Consider the following 20,497-nt stretch of genomic DNA (forward strand, 5'->3'; position numbering starts at 1 on the left):
GCGAGGAGGATCCGGCGGCCGCGACTACGATGATTTTCTTCTGCTTCTGCTTCTTCTTTTTTTTTCTTCTTCGTCGTCATCGTCACTTCTATAACGGCTCGAGGATTGTGCGCACTCGCGATAAAATTCTCGCGAATTTAAACCGATCTAATCTAAACGAATGATAAAAACGGAGATAGTGGAGGAAGAGAGGCAAGGTCGAGCACCCGGAGGAGTCAACGATCTCTGACATCAGCATCGTCGTTGTATGTGTACGACCTTGGCGAACGAACGTGCGTGTGTGCGTGCGCGCGCGCGTATATGTGCGTTTGCGAGTGTAGCCCGCGGCCAAATCTATTTGTTTAATATGCTCGCTCACGATGCTGCGGAGCGCCACGCACCACGTGAGAACACCTCGGAGTTATCGGTCACCTGCGACACTCCCGTGTGCGAGAGCACTCTGCGATCTATGAGAACAGCGCAGAGCGCATACGGAGGAACAAGCTTGGTCGAATCGACACGACGATGACGTGGACTAAAAGACCAGAGGAGACAGAATTTCTGATTCCTGACACGGAGATAGCATTATATCTTTTTTTATATAAATCCCTTTTCCAATTTTGTTTTCTAATAGTGCAGGGGTAGGCTGTGTAGGGATAGATAATGCAGTTAGAGAATTTTCCATCCGGCCTGATTCAATCTATCTGCGCGTAACGGGCGTGTCCTGAATTGTTATCACCACATATAAGACCGCGTTTCCTGACACACATATATGCGCGCGCGCACGCGCGAGTGTGTTATAATTATCACATTAGATGAATCTCGAACGTGTCTTCTTATAGCATCGTTAAGATTTACTTTTCGAGGGCAGGAGAGGGAGGGCATCTGTTTACATACCCAAAGCTATTTGGAGAATTTCCGTGAATTTTTCTCCGCCCGAGAATCTCTTTTGCGAAAAGAAGAGGACAGGAAGACTCTTGCGTGGGCAGAGATGAGACGAATGTATCATCGGAATAATTAATAGGTATCCTTATTAATGAGTGTTCTCATTGAAAACGATGACGAAACGTTCGGATGGCGCGCGCGTACATAACGCCGTCGGGGAAGTCCCCGTCCGTTTGACCGTGCTTCTGACAAGGTCTCGCGAGCTTCTCGAGTATCTGAAGCGAGGATCACACACGCGTTGCTCACAATCGTTGGGGATCGGCCGCAGGTTCGATGATCTTCACCTCGGTGTGACCTTCGCGCATCGGAAGCTTAAGGTCGACATTCGTACATCGAGAAGCAGGAAGGAGGCGGCTGTCTCATTTCTTCGTCCGGGAAAGAGTAAGAGCGGGAGGAAGGAAGGGAGGAAGAGAGAGAGGGATGGAGGGAGGGAGGAAGGGGGGGAGAGAGAGAGAGAGAGAGAGAGTTCAACGCACTGTACACCACGCGCTCGCACTCCACCGTGACGATGGCGATAGCGGCCGGTTAGCTTCTTCTTCTTCTTCTCTTCTTATGGCTTACGCGCGTGATTCGCTCTCGCTCAGACGAGCGCAGGTAACAGTAACAAAAAGCGGGATAGCTGAATGCGAGACGCTTCGCAATAGCCGTTCGCTGATTCGATGATCTAAACTCTCTCCCTCTCTCCCTCTCTCTCTCTCTCTCTCTCTCTCTCTCTCTCTCTCTCTCTCTCTCTCCCCTCCCTCTCTCTATCCCAAACTTCTTCTCAAGACCACGCAAGAAGACAAAGATCTAATACGTGAAGGTGTGCTCAGACATCTCGTGGATATTCCTCCGACTGACGATCACTGCTAAAGTTGATTTTTTGACATAGTTGGCACGCGGTCGAGAAGCTATATTTTCTCTGTCGCGCGAACGAGATTGAGAGTCGAAACCTCGTCGTTAGTTATGGAATATTGTTACATTAACAGATTCAGTGAGGTAAAATTATGCTTTCTGTGTGCTTCTGGTGTGTTGAATCGCTGGGGTAAAATTATTTTTCTTCAAGTTGCAGTTAAAATTTTGTACAGTAATGTTACATTTGTAATGTACGTATATGAAATAATTACAACGATGTGAGATAAATATCGCAATTTAAATAATTACCGGATAAATACAAAGTAGAAGATATAAATTAAAATAATTACAATGTTTTTCAATTCATCAAATCTGTTACGTCAAGATAGGTCGCGTTATACTCCCCATGAAACTAACTTCACTTGAAAGACATTGGCGGGCAAGTATGGTGTTCATGAGTCAATTTGGTGTCTGCGACGTAATCCCTACACGTTGGTAATGTGCCAACAGACCGTGAGACTTCATTTTTCCGTCCATGAAGAAACACAAACAGCTCGTCGCTCGACATACGGACGTGCCCGCGCGCGTCCTTTTCACATGGACGATCGACGAGGCAGGCGGTACAACCGCATGACTTGGAAATGCCGGAAATCGTTTACGTAGAAGACGGGTCGGTGTCGTTTTCGGGATAATATAAATGTTAGATTCGAGTTCTCCCTCGCAATGTCTCAGGTATATACATATTGACCGGCGTACTTCGTACTGGATTCAGAGAATCCAGAGATTATTAAATTCCGGCTCCTCTTGACCGAAGCGGGGCAGAGGCTCTCCTAGGAGTTATTGAGAAATCACTGACGATCGCTCCAGGTATTCTCTCGGAGAAATTTCCGGCAACGTCGCGGAATGAAATTTGCACAGTCTGGAATAATTTTGCGCGACGAGATGGAACGTCTTCTCTTGAGCATCGTGAGCGGAAACGACGCATGCTCCGAAGAGCGAGAGCGAGAGAGAAAGAGAGAGACAGTGGGAGAGGTCAAAGCACTTGGAGCTAACGTACTAGAAGAACCATGGTCAATCTGCAGGTAAGATTATGAAACTACGTATATTTGGAAGGTCCCTCGATCGGAATATTTCCATCTCTTCCTAGATTTCTATCGCGTTTCCCGGCGAAAACAAAATTCTTCGAGTCGAACAATATTCCTGACAGTCATAATATTTGCTTTGCAAGCCGATTCTGTAATCTTTAAAACAGTATCGTTACCGTCGCGTATTTTTCTTACCACATATGTGCATAACGCTACGTAACGCTTGATCTAGTTTCCAGGTGCCGCGCGTTTATTGTGAATTTATTTCAGACGTTTCGTGAACGTTTCGCAGCTCACTTCTTCGGGACGAAGGACAGTTTGAAACTCAGCCTTAAAATATAGTTTTCCTTAAAATATAGCTTCAGGTAGTTTCCTCCTTAAGGTAGTGAATTCAGAATGTTCATAAAATGTCGAGGACAAATTCATGATAAACGCAGTATCAGTCTGGAAATCAGACTAGAAAAGTATTTTTCCACATAGTGACAACCTAAAATATCAGATAGTGTAACGATAATGATAATTCTCATAATAAATTATAAAACAGATTTATTGGACGACGTTACGGAATCGTGTCCGAGATGCGTGCGACAAGGACGGATATATTCAAGTAACTTCTTCAAATTATCTATCTAGCTTCAAACTAGCTGTTAATTGGTCATCACATTTACCAGAGATACATTGCTCAACCAGAGAAGAGAGACGCATTTTTCTTCTCGCTAAACGATCCGCGACTCGTCGCGGAAAGCAGGTCGCCTACGAGGTCGTCCTCGTTCGAATATCGATTCGCGAGCCGAGTTGTTCCGTGACATCCCGCGAGTGTATCGACCAAACTATAAGAGAGCGAGAGAGAGAGAGAGAGAGAGAGAGAGAGAGAGAGAGAGAGAGAGAAAGAGAAAGGAGGGAGAGAGAGAGAGAGAGAGAGAAAGAGAGAGAAAGTGGGAGAGAAAGAGCATCTCGTACACGCTCTTGCCAGCATCATCAGCGCCAATGACGCTGGAGAAGCTACGAAGAGTCTGGACGAAGTACACACGTCCGGAGAGGTCGAAGGGTTCATCGTCGCCAGCCGGGTAGTTTCCGCGTTAACGGCCGGCCGATGCTGACCGCCACCAGGTGGAGCGACGAAAGAGGAGGAAAACGTGGCGGTGGTCGGTCGTCGGTCGACGCCCCTACGAGTCGTTCAACTCGCCAGAGGCGGAGGCGGAGGCAGCGGTGGTGGTGGTGGTGGCGGTGGCGGTGGCGATGGCGGTGGTGGTGGTGGTGGCGGTGGTGGTGGAGGTGGTGCTGGTGGTGATGACGGCGGCGGAGGTGATGGTTGTCGTCAACGATCGACCTTGAATTACCCGTGCCCGTTTACGGGAGTGCCGTGCGCGCTATTCGCGCGCTGGTTCAAGCACACCGGACCAAGTTGGTGGCCAGGACTTCCGGTGGAAGTCGACCTCCTCCTGGATACAGCGCGCGAGCAGCACGCACGTCTTTGCTAGCTAGTTAGCTGAGCTAGCTTGAAGCCCCCGCAGCCGGGGCCGAGGTAAATGATCGCGTGCGGATCGTCGCGCGTGCGAATCGCGGGGTCGAAGATGAACGACCGCGAGTGCGTCCGTGGAAGCGAGAGAGAAACAAAGAGAGAGAGGAAGAGTGGGAGGAGGAGGAGGAGGAGAGAAAGAGAGAGAACGTCTTACGAAAATATTTTTATCGCAAGAGAGCTACGATTAACGTTACACTACTTAGCCAAACGCACCTTGTTTCGTCCTTTCTTTTTTATCCTTCCACGCAGGTTACACGAGGTGTCGTTTGATAGCAAAGTGTGTTTTGTACAGAGTCGAAACGTGCAAATTGGGTCAGTTCGTTACGCGTGTTTTTCCGCAAAGAGGAAAAAGAAAACGCGCAAGAGATTTTGGAGCGTAGGGAGAAATCGAATATCTCGGCCTGCTGCTAATAACGACTGTACCGAACGAACCAAGTGAACGTGGGCGTGTTCGCGGGCGCTCTTGTCGTTCGTTTTATCGGGGTAACCGATAAATCGCGACGACCGCATGTCGCCACAGCGGACTGCAACGGCAGCAGCAACGGCGGCGGCGGCGGCAGCAGCAGCGGTTGTGATGTTGCGAATTGCACGCGGCGCCGCTGACGCGGCGAAATCGGTGTCGTACATTACGAAAGTTAACTAGAGCACAAATTGACTTTCAATTTATAGGCAAGTCCAAATAGTGCAACGAACATGTGTTTCTTCTCCGTGCGTCTATCGATTCGACAGTGTTTTGCGAACACACAGGGAGTATCGTAAACCTTACCTGCCGCGCGTTTACTTACGTAACGAACAACGCGAAAGCGAACGCAATACGAACGTTCGTATTCTGCTGCTGTTGAAATTAGAAACGGACCGTTCGCATCGGGCCTTTCTTGAAATCGTCATAAATCAGAAAAAGAAACACGCAAACGGAAAGAGAGAGAGAGAGAGAGAGAGAGAGAGAGAGAGAGAGAGAGAGAGAAACCGATTTTACATTTCTATTTTATTGAAAGAACATTGTTAAGTTCTCTTTTTATTCGCTGGACCATTTTGAATGGCTAAATTTAGCTTTGTATGATTTCGGATCTCGAGAAAATCACTGTTTCAATAATTTTTAGCAACGAAAGCTAAAGAGAAAAGAAGAAAGAGGAGAAGAAAGTAAAATAAATAAATTCAATAAATTTTATGTAATATCAACATTATATCGATAAAATAAATATTTATCAATAATAAAGATTGGGTTTATAATTTGAAGCATCGATTCTTCAAACTTTCGAGGCATTGTATTCAAGTAACAAAATTTTCAAATATGAATATTCAAACAATGCTAATTGCACAAGATCTTATTGCATCCTTCGAAATAGCTCCATCATTGAAAACTTCGATATTTCGAATCTTCCAACTCTAGTTGGACAGACTTGAAGCATCGAATATATCAAACAGTATAATAGTGGTCACAGAAAAAATAACTCCGTTAGTGCAACTGAATTTTTTGTCACTGGAGACAATAAAAAAACTCGTTTGAAATAGGGATATATTTTTGCAATTATCATAGTAGATATCACAATATCATAATAATTTCATATTTATTCATTTATTTTGTTATTATTGTTGTTTAAACGGCTGGATGTTTCTGACTGCAGTGACACAGATATCATTTCTCACGTGTCATCGAGTTTTTGTCTGTTTCCCATTCAGTTACACAAACTGACATTTTTTCTCATGTAACAAAAATTCTTTGTAAAATCTCGCCCCGAAGATAACGCCCCGGGTCTCTCATAAACACCGCCATGACGATCCTCTCTTGACGCTATTATCGTCTCGATTTCATTATTCGTTATTTCATTTCTCCTGTGCGTTGTATCGCATCTCCTGCATACCTGGCGTATATTGTACATTGTCGCTATCTCTGCGACGGATGACTCGCGTCCCCCGGATAAAACACGATAACATCCTGTTTATTTGCTCTAGAGAACGTTCAGAGTCGTTTCCGAGTACGTCGACACAAGAACGTAATCATGCATTGAGAATGTGTCAGCGCGACCAGATGCCAGTGTGCGTCAACTACGTTACGATCGGGCCATATCCGCGGCACGACGATGCCGAGACGGAAATGATGACGACGACAGGAGGTAGGAAGGGAAGGCGGGAGAGGGCAGCGACCGGCGGCCAAATTTCGGCCGGCCGAGGAATCGAAGGAGGAGAGTTTCCGCGTTGATTTCTCGCACGCGGACGGCGAACGCCGAGCAACCGGAGAGTTCGAGAGACCGGGAGGAGCGCGAGATATCTAGTTGCAGGTCGTTCACATCGCGAGGGGACGAGTAGTAAAAATAGAATGAGAGCGCCAGGAGCGCGTGCTCTCACGCACTGTACGCACCGACGACGACGACGACGACGACGACGACGACGACGATGACGTTACGCGCGATTCTCTATGCAACGACGTCTTGTACGGCGTCGCGAATGACGTCCTCCTACGTTGCGCCTCTCCTCTTCCCACTCTTTCGTCCTTCTCGTCCCGTTGCTCATACGGAATGTATTAGCCCATTAGATTCCGCCTGGCGATTAAGCTTAGGGGCGTGCCGAGTGAGAGTGAGAGCGAGAGAGCGCGCGCACGCGCGCGCGTGCGAAAGAGAGAGAGAGAGAGAAAGAGAGAGGACTCGTTCATTTCTTACCTTCCATATGCTTTGTATATATTTGTGCTATTTTCAATTATGCAAGGTCCTGTTTCTGTATTTTCTTTTCTTATTCGGACCATTCTGAAATTATCTACTTATCTGATAACAATAATACCTTTATAATAACCTTTATAATAACATCTTATGAGTAATTAATAAAAACATATATCTATTAATATTATCTAATATCCTTCAATCTCCAAACTTTTCTTTTTGCATATTACCCATCTGTAAGACTATTATAAGACTGCACTTATTTATTTTGCAACAATAACAATTTTAGGGAAATGAAAAAAAAAGTTGTTGAATTAATAGAATTGGTTGGAATTTTAACACGGCTTATTAAAACAACATATAACGTATCAATTTCAATAATATTGCTAAATAATATAATATTGTTGAATCAAGATTTGCTTCAGTTCTATTGTGATTTAAGCTCTTTTTTTACAGGACGATAATAAAAGAGCATCTATCTAATTCTTTGTCGATATGAATTTCATTATTATATCGCGATAATGAGAAATGTAACGCAGGATCATAATCCCTGAGTAGAAAAAGCCGCGAGAACACGGAAGTGTTTGACACGAAATTTTACATATCTCACGATTCGAGACCGCGATTTCTAATTTTCGCCCAATACGATGTGCCAAGGCTCGTTCACATGCTTTGTTTAAAGGCGGCTGCGGCGAAATATTGAATTTCGGTGAATCGATTGTTCGCTGCTAACAGTGCACGACAGAGGACAATGAACCACGCTGCACCGCAACGCATACAGCAACCAACCAACTAATGAATCAACCAATCAACCAACCAACCAACCAACCAACCAACCAACCAACCAACCAACCAACCAACCAACCAACCAACCAACCAACCAACCAACCAACCAATCAAACAACCAAACAAACAATCAAACAACCAACCAACCAACGAACCAACTGACCAACCAACCAACCAACCAACCGACCAACCAACCAACTAACCAATCAATCAACCAACCGAGCGACCAACCAACCAAAAAATCAGTCAAACAACCAACCAACAAACGTACCTGCGTGTAACACCAATTCTCGGCCACGGGGGTGTTCACTTCCGGCGGTGGTGGGCTCGGGACGCGGCTCACTGCCATACTACTGCTGCTGTGTAAATTCGAGCTGACCCGCGACGTTTGAGGCGCACAGTCGCTCACCGCAAGTCTGTAAAAGGAAAAAGAGAAATTCATTATAGCAATCACCGTGTTAATATTTCGATGAATTTGCCTGAATTCGGTAAGACTGCAACATCCTATACACGACACGACATACGTACACACACATGCGCATGTGTACGCGCGCATGTATAAATTTGACTCGAAAAGTCGTTGATTGTGTGTGCTTGCGTTTACGTCACAAGCAAGTTATTGACCTCTCTTTATATTTTTGGCTGATGGGATATATGAGAGAAGAAACGTTTATTAGACGAGCATAATGCGCAAAAATAGCGAGGTCTATATCTTCCGCGGGATAAAATTGCGAGGCAACGCCGCCAAGTATCCGATCAAAATATCCTGAATCTCGGAAATTAAGAATTTGATTGCTAAATTTAATCGGATGTCCGTTTTGCGCGGAGTGCAAAACGAGAGATTGCTATTTCGAGCGCTATCTCGATGACGTTTCGAAGGTAGAATACGTAGGAGGTCTTCACATTCGCCGCTTCCTTGTACTCTCGTTATCTGATTTGAAGATCAGATATCTCCAACATATTACGTCACATGTATTAGAAATTAGAAATCTATTATATCGCGCGATTCGATACTCATCACACTGTCGTATTTGCCACTTTCACTATACACAAAGCATTCAGTAAGGAAGGACGGTATTATCAATATATGAATATTTAGACGGAGCACGTACTATCAGTTGAAGCAAGAAGACGAGATGCACGACGAGAGGTACATATCGGATCGTTTAATAGCAACGAGTCTAGTTTTCTTTCGCTTCCTCACGAATGGCAAAATTATGTTAATCATGCTATAGATCTTTCACAGTCGCGGCAGGATTTTATTAGAGTTAAGGTCATCGACGGTCGATCAATTCATGCGAATCCAATGAGTGAAATGGTGCGGAAGGTGGGAGGCCGACAGGAAGAGAGGAAGAGGAGAAGAATAAAGAGAGAGAGAGAGAGAGAGAGAGAGAGAGAGAGAGAGAGAGAGAGAGGGAGAGAGAGAGAGAGAGAGAGAGGGAGGGAGAGAGAGAGAGAGAGAGAGAGAGAGTGAAGGAAGGGTACGCAGGACACGCGATGGTGCTCACGTGCGCCAAGTACGGAAAATATGTCGACTGGTGAGTCAACGTACGTTAGTCCCGCGCAGGTTCATCAGACGCCATCGCTGTGATGGCTGCTGACTAACCGGGAAATAGAAATCAAATTGAACTCCTCTCTTCCATACAAGTCCATCTTTCGCACGTGACATACGACGAGATTCGCTCGATTCGTCTGCAACTCCGTCACGCGAGTGTCCTCTTAATCCTTTCACATGTTGGCCGCCACGCTAGATTCACATGTGCGCCCCAGCAGGCCTAAATTCATTGAGACATTGTTATAACAATAATTATGATTATGAGTACGATTATATCAATGATACATTTAAGTATTTTCCATTCGACCAATCTGAATTAAGAAAAATCCTTTGTCTGCGCTCCTTTTATTTAATTACGTTTTGCAGACAATGTATTATAAATTTTCGAAAAGAAATCCGCGATTTAGTTTTCGATGACGAGAGGTTCTCGCAGGTTCTCTATATCGTCTAACTATTCTTCAGATTTGGAGGTAAAAAAAAGCCCGAACCACTCGTTAATCTCAGAACTAATTGCCACACGGAGATTGACATGAGATCCGACGTTAAGAGAGCTTTCGAGTTATCACGGTGACCAGTAAACGGGATCGAAAAGGTGACTGACGAGGAAAGGAATCGCGAAAGCGCAGACGGAGAAAGTGCCGCGATCGAGTGAAAGAGAGCAGCTGTGCGTGTGTGCATCTGCCTGCTTCCTGGATCTTTGAGAGAGAGAGAGAGAGAGAGGGAGAGAGAGAGAGAGAGAGAGAGAGAGAGAGAGAAGAGCGAAGATTTAATTAAAAATTCGATATGGCTGATCGCCAGTTGAATCATGCGCTGCGAATCGGCAGCCCGCTTCAATGCATCATTATTATTACTATTATTGCTATTATTATTATTATTGTTATATCGCTAGTACATTCGTTCATTTCTCTTTTTTCTTCTTCTGGTTTCCTCTTTTATCCTTGTTCCTCCTTGCTCCTCATGTCAACACTAACGCGCGCTTTCGTTTCATGAATTTCTCCGGTTTCTTTCGCGAGAGTACACGCATGCATTCACGCACGTAAGCGAGCGAGCGAGTATGTGTGTATCACATCTTTGCTTTACGGCAACTTTTCAGCGGATCGCGTTTTCTGTTCAACTGTACACATGTATGTACGTATGTTCGTTCGTTCGTTCGTTCGTTCGTTCGTTCGTTCGTTCGTTCGACGCCGTAACTTTCACTTCCACGCCACTTCCAACGCGATATACTCCCACGTTGCTTTTGCGCTAGATACCGCCGCGGGCATCGTTGGATCGAGTCGCACAGAGGGAGAGTCGTTATTTGGGGCAAAGAAGACGGGGCCGGCACAGGAGGAAGAGAGACACACGAACGATTTTATCGTAACGCCGCTCTGTTTTGTGAGAAAGCGAAGGCACGGGACTCGATCGCGCTAGAAAGTATAAGCGGAACAGCGAGATGTTTCCGTCGATGAGAGAATGACATCAGGAACGTAAGTATCGACTGGAATATGCCAAGTATATTTTGGGAGCCCATACGGCGATCGTTCCTCGAATTTTTCTCGCGCGCATGCATAAAATGTGCACGCCGAGGAAAGTGGACACGCTATGTGCGAAAAATCGTCGGATTATATTTGAGTGTTTTATTATTATTATGTCAATATCTATCGAACAATTTAAGAATAACACGAATAAATCTCTCTCAAATATTCGTGTTGTCAATTTAAAGAGTTTAGTGTATTTATAATAAGTTAATATTAAATTGAGATTCGAAGAATTTACAATATTTAATATTTGGAGATTTTTTTAAACATGTCTCCTGGCGATATGCGAGAGTGAAAGGAAAAGAATGTTCATATGTACTAAAAGGGACGACAGATGCGCGCTAGGGAGAAAAAAGTTAAACTACGATTAGATTGCAATGTTAACGTCTCACCGACCGGAAACAGCCTATTAATAACTGCTTCTTTTCCACTAGCGGCGCGTAATACATAAGGTGTTACGTTGATTTGTAAATATTATGACCGAGAGAAGAGACACAAATGCAACGTGGATATTAGTTTGAGAGATCGCTCTTTCTCGAGATATTATTTCCGTATCGAGTCTAAATGGCAGGAGAAAGTGAAACAGGCCTAAATCCAGAAGGGAACAGAGAGAAAACGCGCGCAAGTGCCGTACTTCTATTTGCTTGCGATTTGCTAGATTAAACGAGAAAAATAACGTAACGAGACAGAGTCAGATGGGAATCAGGCGGGACAACTCTAATGGCACCGTCGGTGGGTCGATAGGTCGATATCGAGTCGAGATTGAGATATCCAACCAAGCCGGGGCTCGATTCAGACACGACGGAAACGTGGGTCGGGCCGCGAGAGTTCAGGGGAAAGTAGAACGGAGCGAGCCTCGGACTGGCGGACTGGTGAAAACGAGGAAGTTAGGTGAAAACTTAATCGTCTACAGTACATCAAAATCACGTAATTACAGCGGCTGCGAATCGCTAGTAACCGCGAGTAAACGCACGCGCGCGCACGTAGCGTGCACAGAAGCGATTTCGTGAGTGTAGCTGAATTTTCCGTCGCTTGGGAAGAATAGGGTCCAGATGGAAAACTCATAAAAATAGAAAAACACCCACCCACCCACCCACCTTGTGCAGAAGAGGTTTCTAATCAGTCTATCGTTTTCGATTATCTCAAGCAAGTTTTAAAACAGCTGAGCGGGGGCAGCGATATCGTCACTAAGTTGTCGTCGGTATCAGTTCAGTTTCATACAAACTGAGAATCTTTTTTCTTGTATAGATGTACGAGAAACCGAGAAAAAAGGGAAGAAAAAAAAGACAAAAGAAAGGGAGGTATTGATTGACTAACTAACGTGGCGATAAACCGCAAACTAAGTGCATTTTCGTCAAAGGGAACAGAACTTTTGGTTCTTAAAACTGAATTTGTTAGAAGAATTTGTTAGAAGAATAAAAAATCCTATTTAACAGAAAGAAAATATATTCTCCAGATAAAGTTTCCAGAAAATCTTGAACAAAAGAAAGTAATGTTTCTGTGTCCACCTCGTTTCGGTTTGTAAGAACCAGAAATTCGGTCTCCTTCAACCAGAACGCGTTCGCGGTTCATTTATTATCGTGATTGTTGCATCAAGGTATTGCCGACACTCATTCGGGTGTGAGCACGATATCGAAAGACGCGCGCGCGCTCATTTGTTTCACGACGAACGTTGAAACACGCACAGTCGCGTCGAAGGTAAGGAGAGAAATGTTACGTAAACGATTTCGCAAAAATATCCTCGAGCGACATGTTTTCATTTTCTTTCTTCGCTCGACGATTCTGCATCTCCTCGGCCGATAATATACCATTGAACGAACGTGGACATGTGTCGTCGTCGTGATATCATCGCGATGAGATTGCATTTCTGATGCAAATGCGTTTTTTCACCGCGATGAGTGCAAAAAAATGTAGCACGCTCGACATGTTTCATAATTAGCGATATATATATATGTGTGTGTGTGTGTATGTGTGTGTGTGTGTGTAATATATAAGTTTTTCTTAAATATCTCAAAGAATATTAGGCAAATAAAAAAATGTTTCAGATAAAAGTTGTTCAAATTAATTAGTAGAAAAAGATGATATAATAAAAAATTGGGATTTCCATTTAAGAAAATCGATGATCAATGAATATTTCGAAAGTGGCACCATCTATAAACAAAATGCTATCGCTGTTTTATGTTCCTCTTCAAATCAAACAACTTTTCTGTCTGAATCATTTTTCGATTTAACGTTTTCTGAGATATTTGAATGGAAATTTAAAAATGGGACATCCTGTATATATATATATATATATATATATATATATATATATATATATATATGTAATACATGTAATATGTGATATAATATATATATATATATATATATATATACATACACATATATTTTTTTTCCATATCTGATTCATCCGGTCGTTTCATAAGACTGGTAAACGTTCGTTAGCTAACGACGCACGCACGCACGCACGCATATATAAAAGTGCGAAGGAGCGAATGCGCGTCCGCTTGCTGATGGCAAGCCATGTTCGTGAGCGCAGAAAAAGCGATAGAAAAAGGAAGTCTCAGTGTCAAGATCGGAAGGTCGCGGAGGCGACCAAGTGCAACGTAGCGCGAGGCTAAAAATATCGCTTTACGATTATCGCGATTACGCGTGCACCTCCTCCTCGCGCAGCTGTCGCTACTGCCGGTGCATATCGCTGCGCATGTTTCGCACGTCGACGACGTGAGTCGCGACTACTAAAGCTTGTGACGCAACATGTGTTTCTCTCTTATTTTTTTAACGCGCGAGAATTCGTTCGCGCATGCGTTTATTCTTTTTGCTGCAAGAAACGGTACAAGTATTTTAACTGTTATTTGTCGAAATCAGCCGGGGAATCACTCAAAGTGCGCGAATCTGCACGAAAGAGGCGAGGGACGAAGCGTGACCTCAAGCCAACGACGGGATGACGATGGAAATAAGACGGCGCTACCGCGCCGTATTCGATCCGCCGCGCGACTGTCGAATCGCATGCTGACCGCGCGCGTTTAACGTTAAACGCGCTCCGTGCCTGGTTGTAAGCTTTTGTTTCACACGAAGGCCGCGCCGCACAATGTTACTCGGCCAGTCGAGGACAATGCGGCGAGAAGTCCGGCTGATTGCGATTTTACCGATCATCGCTCAATCAGCGGTAAGATTGCTCGCCACGTTCGAAGGACGAAATTCCGGCTTGCTCTAAACATTGTCCGTGAGATGAAGAGAGAATCGTGTCGCGCGATAGGAGATGTTTCTCTCGACGGGCAAGTTTTCTCTTTCGCGCGAAAGGGCGAGAGAGAGAGAGAGAGAGAGAGAGAGAGAGAGAGAGAGAGAGAGAGAGAGAGAGAGAGAGAGAGAGAGACTGACTGAGAGAAAGTGAACATCGCAAGGTCTCAGGAGTGGTCGGAGGAGCCGCGCTCCTTTGCGCGATTTTGCGGCGATTAAACTTGCAAATGTTCCCCTTCTTTCCTTTCCTTGTCGATCGCGGGGTCTCGTCCTGATCCTAATCCTGCGCATCGGAGGAGAGCGCAATAGGGCACCCTCATAAGGCAAAGTCCGCGAGGCGGAGTCGCGAAGTCGGGACGGTCGATTTTCGCAGGAAAGTCAGTAGTGGACGCGTGTGAGCGCGGAGGGGCGAGAAGACGACGAAGTCAAGGTTGACGCGCGGCGTAAGCCGAGTGTGTGATAAGACAAAGACTGACTTTCTTCAAGGGCGCCGCGCGCGCGGCGCGACGTGGAGCGGAGCGCTGCGATGCGTGCGACTCGCCTTCGCGAGAGAGGAAAGGAGAGAGGATAGGAGAGGGGAGGGGAAGCGTTTTGCACGCGCTGTTTGCAACTTGTCGCTCGCTCCGCGCGAGGAGGACATGTACACACGCACGCTCGCGAGCAAGCGAGGAGGATGCACCGAGGATGTGTGTGGATGTATCCGCGGTGATTTTCGACGTTCTTGAGAACGAACAAAGTTGTCTGACTGATGATGAGAATTGGTTAGACTTTGCGTTAATTTGGCCACAATCTTGGGAAAGAATGCTTTCTAACAAGACGAGATATGCGAGTGTGATAGTAGAACATTTTGCACCAGCTATGGGAAAATAAATGGGAAAATGGTAAAATGGGAGATATTGTTGTTGCTGAAATTGTACCTGGCACTCTGTAGACTCTGTGTATAAATTTATACAGATTTATAATATCGAGTAAAAAAGGAGTCAATGGAACTGCACGAAGATGTCGCAACGTTCAATTTTCAAGTTATCTCTCGTTCTACGGAAACATCGAGGCGCGTTCATGACTTTCGAGTTTGTACGGGCGATAAAAGGAGAAGAGTGGTGAGAAGAGAGGCGAGCTTCGTAGAAACGCGTGCAGATAAAGTCATATTCTTCGCTCTTAGCTGGCATGGGTATGCACGAGTTGCAAGTGGAGACTGATAACGATAACTCGCCGAGTACAGTTTTCGACGAATACGTGCGATAACGCGAGAGCTTCGTGCTCTAGCTGCCCGAACGGACAAAGTGCGGTATTCGGTGTAAGCAGAATGATGCTTTCAACTCGGTGCCGAAATTGCGTCGGTTTTGATCTTTGCTCGCGAGACCTGATGATTTTCAACGATTCACGGTACATCGGTTTCGCGATCTCCGTCACGAAATGATAACAGACACACAACGCCCAATAGCCTACGAGTGCCAGAGGTATATATGCGCGCGCCTTGAATTGATACCTTATGTAACGCGATAATACAAATATGTACACGGCACTTGATGATTATCGCGGTTCTTTGATTTCCCAGATTAAACACGGGTCAGAGGAGCGCGGTCGGATATCGTAAAAGGGAGTCAATATCGCGAGGTTTTATTTCCCGTATACATCGAGGTGTTCAAAATATTCCGGTTTCTTGTTCCCTTCCTTTCCCTCTTAAATTTTTCGCGTCCATTGTTACATTTTAATATTATATTGACATACCGGCGATAATGCGCGATGCGTTGCATCTTGCATATTGCATATCGACATTCGCATTTATGCTTATGTCGCGAGAAAATAATACGATAAAAATATTTGCCAGAACGTCCAACTGTCGGGAGATTTTCCTTATTTGTTGAAATGTCAATTATCTTGAGATTTCTGAGACACCCGGCGGAAGATTTAGATTGTAATCGTGTGCACTAAGGAAAAGATACTTGGTATTTGTGATCGCGTTGAAATGAAAGAATTATTATCAGAGGAGACTCATCTTTTGACAATAATTTAATAATAATTTTGTTAGTAGCAAACGTTACTATAATATTAGTGATAATAACTTTACGCACGTATGATAATAATAATAATAATAATACACATACTCTTTTATTCGTAGGAAATATATCGGTTAGCACTGGAAATTACTACTAATCTTGGCAGAATCGCGATCGTACTTTTCTCTCACTGTATCGTCGTGAAGCGTATTGCTGCGGATAACCATTCGAGACTCTAACACCGTTTCATCTTTGTATTCGGAATGATTGTACCGCAACTGAAGTGGAGGTAAACAAAGAGAGACAGATACGAAAAAGACGACGCGCTTATAAATTGCTACATTTCGGCGACGGCAGCAGAACGATGGAATAAAATCGCCGAGTTTCCGAGGGAGTTGCGCGTGGTGAATCAATCAAGTCCGTCGTTCGAGGAAGGATTAGCTAAAGAAAGTGACGAAAGAGCGTGCGAGCGCATGTGGTTATTATCTGTCAGCCTCGATAAATTCCGCCTCTCTTTCTTCGTAGGTCGCGTGCGGTATACAAAGAAAATGACGCGTAGGCGTAAAATTCGCAGCCGTTCGTGCAGCAAAGTCGTTTCAACGGCATAACGCAGCGATATCAGCGTCCGCCATTATCCACACGGTATACATCATTACTCGTTATGTTATTACAGCATGTAATCATAGGCTATTGTTTGTTATCGTTTGTGGTGACTGCGTATTTTATGTATCAGTACTGTAATTTATATTAATGTATATTTTCTTTATCAGTGATATCAGCTGTTTTACCTAGTATGTGATACTTTGTTATATATGCCAATATGTAATACGTAATTTTCTTAACAATATCATATACTGTGTAATAATGATAGATAAAAAAACACCGTGTTAACGCGCGTTAACGAATTACAACCCAAATTCGCGCGAGTTATAAAGTCCACGTACTTTTATCGCTTATCTTTAAAAGTTTACTTACGCGCAGTTTAATTTTGCATCATGCTCCAATGTATTGTTTACCGTGGATGAGCGCGCGCATGCAACCAAGATTACACGCACTACAACTACATATGTGTGCATGCACTAACCAACACACGACATTATTGCCTCGTCGAATGAACGAATTAAATAACGGCGAAACGAGTCGATTACAAAGTAACGAGTCTCGAAGTATACAATTAAGCGTTGTGAAAAAAAAACGACGATAAGCGCGCGTACTGCTGTCTTTGTTTTCGACGTTTGCATTGAGTGGTTGCTAATGGCGGTTCAACGACCGTAGGCGGTAATTCGCGATATACACGATACACAAATCGTACACAAATCGGGCTTCGGATAAAACTTCTATATTTTTGCCATACAAGAGGTCTTCCCTTTTCTTTTTTCATCACGTTGGAAATACAAACAAATCGCAAATACGAACAGACTGTCGGTAATGAACGTTGACGCGATTGATTTAATTATATGTGTGATTATATATATATATATATATATATATGTATGTGTGTGTATATGTGTGTGTATTGGGTGTACCATTGATAAAAACTTTTCTTCCTATTCTTTTCCTTTCCTTTCTTTTCCTCTATGGTGTAATGTTAAATACATTGTACTAAGAATATTATTTCCATGAAATAGGTAAAAAGGTGATAAAGACAAAGTCGGCTTATGCAGAATCGTCTGGAACGAAAAGCGAGAGATATCGAGATGGGTTCGACTATAAGGTCATATAGAATTAAGTTCGCTGCTTAAAATAGCGCGGAAACCATAAGAAATTTGACGGTAGTTGACGCGTCCGGAGGTCGGTGAGATTCGCTGTGTGAACATAAGCAAGCGACTTATTGCGTTTATCGCGCGATGGAGTTTGCTGTTTGCCTGTTTGCGAAAGCAAATGTTCAAAGCATTCTCGGGAGTGATCGAACGGTTCGCATCATTCGCAAGAGGACCAGCAGCTGCTGCAGGCGGTGAAGAGCGGGAATTCTTTTTGGTACCGAAGAGACATGACATGGGCGACGACGACGACAATAACCGGCGAGGAAGAGGCCAGGCCGGAAAGGCGAGAGGAGAAGGCTCGGGTATCCTTCGCGGTTAATAAGACGGCTGTAAGGGCGCATCTGGAGGGAACGGACCTCGCAAATTGGCCGTGAGGCCCAAGGTCGTCCGGTATATCCCATATACCCGAGTCACTGGCCCCTGTTAGAAACGAGTTGAGGGCCCGGGAAGCGTGCTTCCCTCCCCTTCTTAATATCCAGCCCAAAGTAATCCTTCGGCCCTGGAAGGACGCGCGGAGAATACGTCGTAGGAACTAGAAGTCGAGGAAATTATCTCGATTCTATTTCGACAACTGCGTCTTTCATTTGTTAATCGTATACGTAAACTCGACTTTCCTCTCGATTCTTTTCCATTCCTTTCCTCTCTTATTCCTTTTTTCTCTGCTTACGCCTCGCAGCAGGCTTGCTCTGTAATTCTCAACGCAGATGCACTCGCCTGCGTAACAGCGTTCAGACATGTATCTTTTGGAGAAATTAGAAGCGCGTTAAATGGTCACGATTGCGAACTACTATTCATGAGTCTGCTTGGTAATCTGTTATGACAACATTGAGGAACTAAAGTGACAATATGTATGAGATATCCGACGATGATCAATCGCAACGGAAGAGAATTAAAAATTTGAGATATTATCTCTATTATATCCCTATCTATCAGATAAAAGTACAATAAAAAAGTCAACATCCCTATCATGTACACATTGGGTTTTAAATATAAATAGTTTAACAGTTTGATATTTTCCGGATACAATTTGGAAGGCACTGGATGTCGAATGAGATGATTTAATCCCCGGGAATTTTTTAGAAACTTTTCAGAGGAAATTTTTTCAGAATTTTCAAGATCTCTCATTGGACCATCGACTGCATCCGCGAACTGTATCCGAAAAAGCGTTCAAAATGTTTTGAAACAGGTTAGTTAGATTAGGTTTTACTGTTCATGCTTTCATCACTTTGACTGTTGTCCTAACCAGTTATCATGCAAATCAATTCATAGAGGCTCGCAATCTTGATGCGCTCTTAACTTTATTGGGAAAAATGTGTATAAAGCGTTGTGCAAACAAATGTACAGTCGGCTGATCAAAGCTTGCAACACTTTTCTCCGATGAATCTTGAGCAACGTATCCCGTGTCCAATAGGGAAATATGGATCTGCTAAAGATTACTGACAGAAACTCATCGGAAACAAGTGTCGTAACGTTTAATTACAGCCGACTGTACAATACATCATACAATACCAGAGCGACGCTTAACAAGAACGACATTATCGTCAAAGTTATAGAATAAGGATATTGGAATCCCCTGGAAATTCGTGGCACACGGATAAACGGTTCATGAATATTAAGAATCGCGAATCAAACGATTATCAGTCACCGACGTTTATCGCTCGAAAATAATTTCTCGGTTCGTGCAACTTGATGAGAACCAGACAAAAAGTTCGGTGACACAAAATGATACCTTGCTGCGATCGTAAACGTTCGTCTAGACATTCAGACGGATTAAAACTCGCTTAAGATAACAAAAGGCTAATAACAATGACAATAAACTGAACGGTAAAGGCCACTGCGTGTGGAAGAAATTTATTAACCGTAATCGTAAGGTCATAAGAAAACTGATCTAATCACAATCGATTATATCTCTAGCGCAAGAAGAATAATCGACACTGATTGACTAGTTTTCTTACGGCCTTATGGTTATACGGTTATGGATTTTCTACAAAGTAGAAGGCCTGTAAAGGCCTTAACCTATAGGAGGAACCTTTTCTGTTCCTCTACCATCAGATTTTCACTTGGCCTCAGATAACAAAATCTCGGTTACATTAAATGGAGTTGTTTTTCCTGTGCGTTTAAGAGTCTAAAGAATAAAGGAAGAAGTTTTAGGAACCTCGACGTGCGATCATGAAAGGAAAACATAAACAGTAATCTCAGAAACGAGAGAGAGGCGTGGTTACTTGAAATTCCCGGTGAAATCGTAACTGTGTGTGTGTGTGTGTGTGTGTGTGTGTGTCGATAAACTTTCTCGACGCAGTTAAAATGATTCTTTTGTCTCTATCTGTGCCGACTACCATAAAGAAGCCGATGCATCGTTGCTCCCTTTTATGATACTCGGAACCTTGTACCCAATTTGGCCCCTGTGATCGCTGCTGTTTGCTCGCCGTTTGGTTGCTCAGCGATAACTTTGATAAGCTTTCGTGTATATCGTATATATACATACATACATATACACAATACACATTCGATTGCGTTTATGTAGCCTCCTTGCATCTTTGATATTCTCTCAACTTCGATTTAGTCATTTCACGATAAATCCTGCCGGCAAATCGCGTTCCTTGGAACTAGAGATGTG

General features: G+C 44.0%; 1 protein-coding gene across 8 annotated transcripts in view; it reads right to left on the bottom strand.

Annotated features, from left to right (window-relative positions):
• The window catches only part of rdx (BTB/POZ and MATH domain-containing protein rdx), a 37,825-nt gene that overhangs the window by 6,240 nt on the left and 11,088 nt on the right, over positions 1 to 20,497 (bottom strand). For 5 of the 8 annotated variants that reach the window (XM_025299680.1, XM_025299678.1, XM_011153494.2 and 2 more), the window contains exon 2: positions 8,077 to 8,221. In XM_025299680.1, coding sequence (XP_025155465.1) covers positions 8,077 to 8,221 — 145 coding nt within the window. Of the gene's footprint in view, positions 1 to 8,076; positions 8,222 to 9,357; positions 9,581 to 20,497 lie in introns of all 8 variants that reach the window. The other 3 variants (XM_025299681.1, XM_025299682.1, XM_011153497.2) reach the window with 1 other exon arrangement.

This window comes from Harpegnathos saltator, unplaced genomic scaffold (assembly GCF_003227715.2).
Source record: "Harpegnathos saltator strain DR-91 unplaced genomic scaffold, Hsal_v8.6 scaffold289, whole genome shotgun sequence".
NCBI lineage: Eukaryota > Metazoa > Arthropoda > Insecta > Hymenoptera > Formicidae > Harpegnathos > Harpegnathos saltator.